This window comes from Priapulus caudatus, unplaced genomic scaffold (assembly GCF_000485595.1).
Source record: "Priapulus caudatus unplaced genomic scaffold, Priapulus_caudatus-5.0.1 Scaffold3316, whole genome shotgun sequence".
NCBI lineage: Eukaryota > Metazoa > Priapulida > Priapulimorpha > Priapulimorphida > Priapulidae > Priapulus > Priapulus caudatus.
Genome location: NW_014580377.1, coordinates 1 through 11,664, shown reverse-complemented (window position 1 = coordinate 11,664; position 11,664 = coordinate 1). Strand labels below are relative to the sequence as shown.

Below are 11,664 nucleotides of genomic sequence, written 5' to 3'. Positions count from 1 at the left end.
GAAGAAAGATAGACTGGTACCCGTCCCTTCTCACAAGCTCGTAAGGCTTGTGAGCTTGTAGAAGACGTGTATCTGTCAAGAAGAAAGAGAGCACTTCGTCATACTATCATAGGGCGGTGCAGAGCGTCAGTGTTATCACCACCGAAGTTGTGTAGAAAACGGCCGTACACACGCGGGTGGGTAAAAATGCACACCAAAATGCACACGAAAGGCGCGAACTGGAAATCCTACGAGGAAGTGCTGAAAATCTCAGAATAGCATTCCAAGGACGAATAGGATTGATTTGCCCGAGATTATCTAGGAGGAGCTCCTCCTAACGATGGAAGTCCTCCTAAGTATAGCAAGAGGCGCCATTCTCCTCCTAGGCAGTTCGTAAACTCACACACATGTCGTAACTACACACACACACACACACACACACACACACACACACACACACACACACATACGTGTCTTTACGCATGGGTGAGGACCACGTATGTACACCATGCAGGTGAGGACCACCATACCTACTGGTGCTATGTAAAAAATAAAAACACAGTTTTTTACCTTTTTGCCTAAGCTTACTGCCGGACTATTTCAATTTGTAAAAATAATTTGTTAAAACAACGTGTATTCCACATACGACCTGAGGACCGGAGGTGTGTATTTTAAGGAGAGGACCACTGTGTGTATTACTTAGTGGGGACCAGGGTGTGTATAACATAGTGAAGACAAGGCTGTGTATTACTTAGTGAGGACCGGAAGGTATATTACTAAGGAGTAGCAGGGTTTGTGCTTCATAAAGTGAGTAGCAGGTTTGGTTATACAATGAGAAGCAGGTATTGTGTATTATAAAAAAATGAGAAGTGGCAGGTTATGTGTAGGCCTATTACACAGCGAGTAGCAGGGTTTGTGTATTATAAAGTGATATAAAGTTATAACACGGTTTTAGCATAAAGTGAAAACCAGGTGTGTATATTACCTCGTAGGACGCAGTGGGTGTATGTAAGACTGCTTGTAAGTATGGTCAGAATTGTAAACTCATGAGAACAAGAAAACTGAGACAACAGCAGATAATAATTTCATCTCAGGGTTTCATTTCAAAGCCAACCTAAGTATGAGTTGTTGAAATTACGGACACACATTAATGCTAGTTCCCCTGCAATTTTACCAATTACTTTACAAATTTACCTGCAACTTTTTTCAAAACAATTAACATTTCTTTTCATAATTGAAATTCACCTTTATTTGACATTAAACCAAACAAATTAACCACTGAGCATAAGAGCCAGCGAGAGAAAGAGAGAGAGAGAGAGAGAGGCGGGACAGCGATTTACGATAGAGAGAGAGAGAGCGAGAGACCCAGGAAAATATAGGAATAATATGGAGAGGGACAGAAAAGGGCTGATCAAGGGTATGGTGATATAGATGTGAGAGTGGCGGGGAGTTAGAAACAGAGATGTAGAGATGGAGAGATATAGATATGTGGATATAAGCAGGAGTAGATAATAGGTACTCCTGATATAAGGTAACACAAACATGTAAACGGCCGCACAACTAATTCTTCGTTTGCTTCAATTTCTTAATTCTATTATAAATAAAGTATTTAATTTGCCTCCATGGCCTCTGTGCTAATCTGGATTCGTTCAGCTGGCAAGGCTCACACTCCTTCCCTGGCAGCTTCATTGTTCTTATAAATACTCCAAGATGCCGGTCAATGGCATCCCTCTCTGCATCTGTCCATGGCTTCTTAACCACATTTCGAGTTTGGCATTTCAGAGGCGGTGGTGCATTGGCAGCTTCACATGTATCTATAAATACGCACAAACTAAGTGAAAGACCATCATTCGAGAAGCTGTGATTATCATGTACAGCTAAGCATGAACACATCTACCTGAATTGAATTCAATGGCAAATAGCTATTTATCCCCAAAATCACAAATTTATGGTTTTTCTTCAAAATAAGTGTTTTTCTTCTATGAATTTAAAGCTTTATAAATTTGAAGAAATTGCATATTATTGTAGTCAATAATTATAACATTTTCAATTTTATTGATGACTGCTATTCCCTTACCATCACTGTCACATTCAGCCTGCATACATGATGGCTGCTGAGTAGGAGTTTTCTCATCAGTGTCTTCTTCCTCCTCATCTTCCTCACTTTCTGCCTGCATACATGACGGCTGCTGAGTAGAAGTTTCCTCATCAGTGTCTTCTTCTTCCTCATCTCTATCTGGTAGATCAACTGGGAGCTCCTCTAAATATTGGCGACCAGACAAACCAAGACAAACAAATCATAATTTGCATGCTGCTAGACGAGTTATGACATGATAAACCAGATATAGAATACGGAATAAGCAATTAAGACGTACCATCAACATCAATCTGGATGTCATCCAATGTTCTCCCAGCGTATTTTGCTACATCTCCTCTCTCAAATGCGACTAGTAGCTTGCTCACTTTTGCTAGATGCAGCGTATCTTCCGGAAGACGGTAGTATTCCCTATGGACATTTATGTCATGGCCAAGATAGCCAGCCAACATATCGAGTTCATGTTCTCTTAAGTTCAATAGTTGACTCATTGTAGCCACATGTTTACGGAGGCGTGTTGATCGGAGAAGTTCTGGACGCTTTGCACCACACTCAGCTGCAAATTTTGCTAAGCATCTATCACCTCGTATATAAGATGTAGTGTGTGGAATAGCAAACAGAAATTTGTTTGCTTCAGGTACACCAGAATTAAATCTGTTGTCTATTAGTAGGTCAATGTTTCTGCTCATCTCTGCAGTTAATAGGACTGGAACCTTCCTTCCACGTTTGCCTCTAATCTCCACATGCTTCAGTGATTTTGCAAGCTTTATTTCCAACTGAGTCAAGCACTGTTCAATGTCCTCCTGCAAGTGTTTGTTGGAGTTTGTTTTGTACCATTTCAGTTCCATCCGTCCAGCTTCTCCTGATCGCCTTCTGTTAAACAATATAACTTCAGTCAACGTAAGCTGAGCCAAATTGTACCAGTCATCACTGCTTCCGGACGCTAGTAGATTCTTGCTGTATTCATGCCTCTTCGTCTTTAGATAACTGTGAAGTTTTGCTATATCCTTTGTGAATGGAAGAGTTTGAGGTCTGTTCCACCTACTTTCATTGAGTACCCTGTAAGCACTGTTGGAAACTTCCTGACCCCACTGCATCTCACATAGGCTGTAGAAGTCGACTGCTTTCTTTTTGGATTTCTCGTCTTGACACTTGATGCTTTCTGACTTTAAGATGTTCGCACAGTGCTTTAATGAAAAGCCCAATTTAATTCCAAGTGAAGGGACACTTGCTGACATAGATTTTCCAACTTTTACCAGCAAATCGAACTTCACAGGATCAATACAATCAGTTAATGATCGCACACTAGAATCCGATTTCTTTGCTGATATTAGAAGCCTCCCTAACTCCCTCATTTTCTGTGAAATATAGTTGTACTTGTGCTTATCAAGGCCGTGTTTAGTGTACAGTGTTGAACCATACCTCAAAATCAGTGAATCCTGGCCAACATGTCTCGTGACAACATCTTGGTTCATCTTAGTAAGCACATTTTCTCGCAAGCCCTCTGATGCACCTTTTGCGAGAGGCAGTAACAATGAACTGGCAGCCTGTATGCGCTTATATTTGGTTTTTGGTTGATCTCTCAATTTGCAAGATGCTACATGCTTCCAAAGATCTGACTTTTTGACAAAGCCATAGCAGAATTCACATGCACTGTATTCTTGATATGAACACAGAGGTCCCGATGATGACGGCCTCATCAAAGGAATTATTTCTCCATTGTGCTTCTCAATGACATTATAGTTATGATGATAATCACCCTTGTTTTGTATCTTGAAAAACAGCGCTTTCCTTTCTGCACTCTTCTTATTGAAGCTCAAGGCACGTCCAACGTCTGGTTCTTCAGCATGCCGCCTTTCTAAGTGACGAGCCAGTTTAGACTGCAGTTTCATGCAATAGACACAATAATGTTTTTTGTCCCACTTTCTTTTCCCTTTTGCATTTTTGGCACATTTTACTGTCACGCCACTCACTTTGCATGAACCAGTAACTTCGCATGTATCAGTCATTGCGCGTGTATCAGTCTCTGCGCATGACTGATACCAGCGCAGGGACTGATACATGCACAGGGACTGATACATGTGGAGTGACTGATGCATGTGCAAGGACTGATACATGTGGAGCAACTGATACATGCGTGGGGACTGATTCATGTGCAGGAACTGATACATGCACAGGGACTGATACATGTGGAGTGACTGATACATGCGCAGGGACTGATACATGTGCAGGGACTGATACATGCACAGGGACTGATACATGTGGAGTGACTGATGCATGTGCAAGGACTGATACATGTGGAGCAACTGATACATGCGTGGTGACTGATTCATGTGCAGGAACTGATACATGTGGAGTGACTGATACACGCGCAATGACTGATACATGCGCAGGGACTGATACATGTGGAGTGACTGATACATGCGCAGGGACTGATACATGCACAGGGACTGATACATGTGGAGTGACTGATACATGTGCAGGGTATCAGTCCCTGCGCATGTATCAGTCCCTGCGCATGTATCAGTCCCTGCGCATGTATCAGTCCCTGCGCATGTATCAGTCACTCCACATGTATCAGTCCCTGTGCATGTATCAGTCCCTGCGCATGTATCAGTCCCTGCGCATGATCAGTCACTCCACATGTATCAGTCCCTGTGCATGTATCAGTCCCACTCCACATGAATCAGTCNCTCCCTGCGCATGTATCAGTCACTCCACATGAATCAGTCCCTGCACATGAATCAGTCACTCCACATGAATCAGTCACTCCACATGTATCAGTCCCTGCGCATGAATCAGTCCCTGCGCATGAATCAGTCCCTGCGCATGTATCAGTCACTGCGCATGAACCAGTCACTTCAGAATTTTTAGGAGTGTTATCCATTTTATCTAATTTGCCTCGCATGTGTGTTTCAGCTGATCCTGTACATAAAAATAAAAATAAAAGAAGTTACATATTTAAAACAATTGTAAGTTGCTCAATAATTGTATACTAATTAGGGGCTAAAGTGAAACTAAGACCATGTAATGTTTAAAAAAATTATTGCCAATAGTTTAGTCACAGTACGTAAATCTTTTAGTGAAAAGATGCGTTATTCATATTTTTAAAACAATTTTAGGAGTTTATTGACAATGTAATGCAATTCAAGGCCATGTAAACATGTAAACATGGTTGACATTTAATTCAAGGCCAGGTAAACATGAGAATATAGTCGCAAACATTAGAATGCTAATTAACACAGCATTTACAGGGTTCTTGTTATAAGTCGGTAACCAGTTATTTTTAACGGCGCAAATACACTTTCCTATCGAACAATATGGCGGCACCCGACTGCGAACCCTCTACCGTGCCCGCCTGTACTGTGTGTACACCCTAACCCTGAAGTAAGTTTTCATGTTGGCATCATGTTAGTGAGGTGCAATTTGCAATCATTCGTAGAACACATGCTGATCACTGTTGGACGTATTCTTTGCATGAGCCAGCGAAGCGAACACCAGTAATCAGTCATAATAATGCCAGGTAACATGTACCCATCTCGTCGGAGGTCTACGTGTATCATATATATACATACGTATTACGTACGTACATGCACGCATGCATGCACTTACGTACATAATATACATACATACATACCTTTCTTGCTTTTCTCAAGTGACAGCTGCACCATTACTTCTCCTCTAGAACGTAAGGGGTACAGCTTGAGTGCCATACTGTAAAAATGTACACAGATAGGCCGGCCATCAGGAGTGATACGCCTCGTCGTGCCAATGGTAGGTAATGGCAGTGACCGCGATAGGCGCCACCTCCGAGGGGCATGCTGAAAAGGCCATTTTCATATGACTTCTCCCGGCCGGTGATAGCGGTGCTAGCATCTGCTGGACAGATGAAGGCAACTATAAACATATATCAGCAACTGTTCACATATCTACACTACTTCCTAAATATGGCTGCGATAAAGACGTCTAAATACCCTATATACTACTATATTAACTATAGCCTTGTAATGTAGCAAGAGTTTAAAAAATCTTGCTACCAGAATTATGGGACTCTGGCAAACATCCATGGTCTGGCCTAATGTTCAAGAACGTCGCGAGCAGTCGGACAAGGGCAACTCTAGGCAAAACGGCACAGCTACGTACATGTATTATTGTATATTTCTATTGATCTATTCGATCAAATTTAGAAAGTTTTGAGATGGTTTTCATGCAGACCTTTAAGTAGAAATATGCCAGAAGTAAGAACTGCAATGCACGCACGCTTAACGTTACTATTACTACTAGTCTTTACGTCATGGCCAGAATGCCGGCACAACAAGAGGACATGCATTTTGCGGGTTGATGCAGTACATTGTTGTTGTGGGAAGGGACAGTGGTGTCCTTCCCTCCCACCTCCCTCCTCCCTGCCTCCCATATCCGTCGCCCAACCTCCCACCCCCCTTGCACACTGTCTCCCACACTTTGCATACCATTTTCTGCCCCCATATACACCATAAGTCCATAACACCGTTTTCCTGCCCCCCCCCCCCCCTCCTTGTGGCTATAACCACACTGCAGCACAGTAGTCAGTACATTAGGTAATTAACATGTAGCTACAGCTAATATATAGCTCTAGAACTATACTCTATAGCTCTCCGCTCCGCCGCAGGGACTCGATCCTCCACCGTCTCCTGCGGCGGAGTGGAGGGCTATACCTATAGTTCTAGAGCTACAGTTTAGGTTGTGATACTGAGTTAGCAAGACTGACTTTCTTGCGAGTAGATAGCTAGACAACCAACCTAACTACTCTATGGTAATGGTAACAAAGTTCTATACAGCTATACATAATACTAGCCCGACCAGGCTGTGCGACGGATTGTCTATTCTAACCCTAGCAATACCGTTTCTTGGAGAGCTCTATACATAATACGTACAATACTGATTATTAATATTATATATTAATATTAAACTATATAATTTACCCAAACCACGCTGATATGCAAGTCAAATATCACTACTTACGTACCTGTCCCCCCCCCGGAAAAAAACCTTTTTCGCCGTAGAAACTTCGCCGTAGAAACTTCGTGTACAAACTTCGCCTCACACTCACAGCATTTGCTTTTGCAGACTCTGCCTGCTTGTATGCGGCCAAGTACAGCATGAGTACAGCAACGATATGGCTGATAGACTGGAACGCTGTCCTTACCAATATGTTAAACCCACATTTATGTTAACGAGTATAGAGACCGAGTACCCGTCTACCACATGACGCGCACGTACGATCAGACATAGTCACGTGACTACTATCGGGCTAGGACTTTAGACTGGTACCCGTCTAGAACTGCTCGTTATATAGCCCTATATCGAGCTTGTGAGAAGGGACGGGTACCTGGCTATGTAGGACTTGTGGACGATGACATCCGGTCGCCACCAGGAGGAGTTGACTACCCTTCGATGTGTGAGTGTGTATGAAATATTGCGGTTCATACACACACATACACACATATACAATTTTTAGCCATAGGCGAGGACCACCTTCAAATTAAGTGTGGAAGCGATATAGGGAGCGCTGAGTGCAATGCCAACATTTACTGGCGAGGACCGGGTTTTTGGTCCTCGGTAGTAAAAAGGTCCTCACCTTGAAGGTGTGTAAACATATGACGGTCCTCAGTAATACGTAAAAACACACACACACACACACACACACCCACACACACACACAAACACACACACACCAGCCACGCCAGCGCACACACACACAACGCACAACACACATCACACACACACACACACACCTCACGAGAAGACTCGACCGAGGAAGCCAAGGGGAGATCTGTCCGAATCACGAGGAAGTGAATCGTCGACGGCAGCGAGAGAGTTCCGTTCGAGCTCTGATTAACTAGCGCAAGCGACATGCAGGGCGATGCAAAAAACACTGACATGATAGGGATCGCTGGCAGCGTCGCAGAAATTCAACGCATCATCATCGAAAAGGATCGATTGATGAATAGATCCTCACCGGAGCAATTTAACACTCTATTCACATCGAGCGAAATCAAGTAAACCGATCAGCATCAAGGTAATATATATCTCATTGGCTCTACTGAGAATGATGCAGTAGGATTGCTAAATGAACATTTTACAATCAACAATAATTATTACGCGCCATATATTAAACTTCACATTACACCTTAAATTCATAAATCCTACCTACACATTCTATAAAAGTAAGCACACTGGTTTGTTTTTTCTGCTTTTATTATTATTATTATTAAATCTTTATTGGCATGTAATTCAGATACACATGCGCATGTCAGAAGAACATATCTTTTCACGAGACAGAAATGCTAGGATGACAATATCATATGACTATGATACTATTGAAATATATGCACGATCCGTGTCAACTGCAGACAGAGTCAGTGGTCAATTTATAACCATAGATACCTCATGTACTATTTATAAGTTTTTTTTTTTTTTTCTTGGGGTTTTGTTGTGTTTGTATATGATATTAAGTCCTGCGAGTTATATGACATACTTTGCGCGTGATCTGATCTCTTGTCGATGCCAGGTGCGCGCTCCAAATAATCGCCACCTTAATTTCTCGAACAAAGAAAGCAACCAACTACTCAAATACAAAAGAACTGTAAGGAAGAATGCAAAATTAAATATTACAGGTATTTATGATTGATGTGTTTGACTGAGAACCATTAGATTTGTATTCCGCTATTATTATAGTAGAAGGTATGATTTGATAGTCGCAATAACAAGTGGTTCAAGGATAGAGAGGATTTCCAGATTTAGACCGAATAATTCTGTCCCATATATAACCTTTTTGGCGCAAATACACTTTTCTACCAGTCTCATATGGGGCACCCGACTCCGCACCCTGCCGCGCCCGCCTGCTCCTGTTCTGTACTGGGCGCTTGTAATACAGGCTGGTTAACAACCCCCTCCCGCCTCCCCCGCCCACATCATATCTCGGGCGACTATCAATGAGTTTACGTTTTCTAGAATTATACATGGCATAATGATACATGTCTTCGAAATAATCCACTGTAAGTTCGAGTTAATTGACAGCCACGATTAACGGCTAATTAATTAGCTGTTATTTCACGCGCGGTCATTGCCGCAATAGGCTTATAGAGGCCTGTAGTACGGGTTTAGGCCCAGGCGCGTAGGCCAAAGTGTATTTACACTATCATATCTCCGCGATGCTATATGAAGTTACGTTAGGCTAAGAATTCTACATGCATAATGATATCATGTTCTTAGAAATTAATCAGCTGTGAGGCAGGGTCCAGATGCTTATTCTGCACACGCATTTTCTCACAGAGGAAGTTCAGGAGGTTTAGCCTTGTTTGGCTGCCATGCAAAATAATTTTGTGGGTCAGGAGCTGCGTAATGGGTCCATGACTTGCGATATTCTTTGCAGGTTATTTGATCGCATACTGTGTTCCTTGCTCAGCGGACCTCAGGCTTGGGTCCACTGTACCTGTGACAACAACAGAAGTGGCATGAACTCAGTACCAGCAGACCGCATCAATTCAGGTATTTGGTATGCATTCAGCAATGGTCCAAAATCCTTTCACACTTTGGTGGAAGGACGGCAGTGGCGTCGATATGGCACTCGATATGCGGCGAGAGTCCAATGGCACTACGGGCCGTCCGTTTCTGTCATGCGGTTGGGGCAGAGGTCAGGAGTGGCTGGTCACCGTCTTTGTCTCCTCTTGCTCACGGCTTCTCTCACACGGCCCCTGAACTTCGTACCGTGTTTTATGTCTGCCCCCATCATCGCGCTGGGAAGAGAGATGGTGCGGTAGTCACGCATTCATGGTCCGGTATGAAAGCTGCACCAATCGTCGTAGGTTCTCGGGCAGCCCCTCGTGGCATGATGCTGTGTCCATTACGCAGAACCGCAGTGTATCTCGTTTATGGTACTCCGCTTCCCGATGCAGCCCGTGTTTTCAGGCCGGCAGCCGCCTCTTCCGGGGTTTCGGTTGTATTCGTGCTAGTGGAGACGGTGTTCACCGCTTCACAGTACTTGGCTTCTTCTGATCACTGGTCAGTGTGAGAACAGTGGCTTCCAGAAACCAGTTTGTTTCAACCGTGGTTAGGTTGTTGCTTAACGGGGTTGAATCAGCGCCTTGGGTCCAGTTTGCTATATTTATCAGGGATGTCTGTGGGTTACCACCAAATGGATTCGTCTCGACTGGCTGGGCCCTTACCTGATCCCCATCTCTGGCATCCCTTGTGACTCGACCTACGACCAGATTCATTGGTGAGGGCTGATGACTGAAAGAAGTAGCATGCAGATTTTCAACCTCCTTGCAGAGACAGCCAGCAGTGATGGGTTTTGTGTAAACCCAGTTTCATCCTTTGTGAAGGTTTAGTGTAGGGCCATCTTATAACACTCGCTTCCTTGGCATCTGCATTGTAAGTCGTGTTCCAGAAGCATGTCAGGAGAGATACTATTATGCTTGCATCTGCTCTCCTCGCCGACAAATGCACCTGCTATGTAGTGCTTCATGTACATCTGGGTGTTTCAGGTAGTTTCTTCGATCTCAGCAGGTAGGAGGCAAGGTCGCTGGCCATAATCTGTAGTGGCCCGGCTGCTGTGAGGTAAGAATAGCATTCCGTGATGATTCAGAAGAGATGTCCTAACTCCATACGCAGTCAAGCTTCTCGCTGGTAGTAAATAAACCTTGGAAGATGTCTGAAATCTCCAGGAAGATGGACCAGAAAATTGATGTTGGTTGCTCGACCAGTGATTTCTTGGAAAAGCATCTTCTGTTTCCTGCAGGGCTGATAACTGTTCATGGGACTTCTGAATCATGTGAGTGGGCAGTGATGTCCTTTTTTCAACAAATCTTCAAGCGTGCAAAGCCCGTCACGCAAGGTTTGCAAAGCCGACCCAATTAAAGGTATAGCGGGATACTTGTTTGACAATATGGAGAAATATGTATTTTTGGCGCAATTCATACTTTGGGGAAATACATGGTAAAAAATCACAATTTTGGGCCCAAATTGTTACGATAATCACCACCTGAAGCCGCGCATTACACCGGTGTGATCATCACTGATAGCAATCGTTATCATTCCTTTAATTATCATACCACACACGTAAAGGAGGTTCTATTCAAAAATTATCTACAAATTTGGTTAACATTAAAAGTTTTTTTTTAGGGGACAAATGGGGGGGGGGGGGGGGTGGCCATTTTGGAAAATAGGCCGACATTGTTTTTACAGGCAGGCATATTTTTGAAGGTAGTCCACCTGGAAGGTGTTCAGGGAGGTCTCCTTGAACACGTTTGATTACCAAACACCTTTTACAACACCCCATGTCTGGTTGACCCAAAAAATGAGGGGTTTGCCCCCTGGGTATAAAGTGGCGTCCTGGAGTAACAGGGTCAAATTTGGTGCGAAGGAAAAAAAGTTTATCCCGCTGGCAACACTCAGAACCCTGTGTTAGCAGGTTAGTCTTATGGTCATGTATACATAGATATGAGTACCGTTCTACTGTATGTGTGTGCGGTGTGTTTGTGCATTCATATACTTTATAAGTGATGAACAACTTGTGCAATTGTAAATCTCTCTCACAAACACCACGG

The 11,664-nt window shown here is 43.4% G+C and overlaps 1 protein-coding gene across 1 annotated transcript; it reads right to left on the bottom strand.

Annotated features, from left to right (window-relative positions):
- Positions 1-630: 630 nt before the first annotated feature.
- Positions 631-4,103, bottom strand: LOC106819387. The gene is made up of 3 exons (XM_014824029.1): positions 2,355-4,103; positions 2,057-2,239; positions 631-1,793 (listed from the first exon to the last, which is right to left on the bottom strand). Exons 1-3 carry the CDS (start codon positions 4,081-4,083, stop codon positions 1,540-1,542), a joined length of 2,166 nt encoding a protein of 721 aa, XP_014679515.1. The 5' UTR covers positions 4,084-4,103; the 3' UTR covers positions 631-1,539.
- Positions 4,104-11,664: the final 7,561 nt, after the last annotated feature.

Coding starts and splice junctions, on each gene's coding strand:
- LOC106819387 (XM_014824029.1), bottom strand. CDS start 4,083: ATGACTGATACATGCGAAGTTACTGGTTCATGCAAAGTGAGTGGCGTG. Junction 2,240..2,354: donor CATCCAGATTGATGTTGATG/GTACGTCTTAAT, acceptor GCCAATATTTAG/AGGAGCTCCCAGTTGATCTA. Junction 1,794..2,056: donor GGCTGAATGTGACAGTGATG/GTAAGGGAATAG, acceptor GCGTATTTATAG/ATACATGTGAAGCTGCCAAT.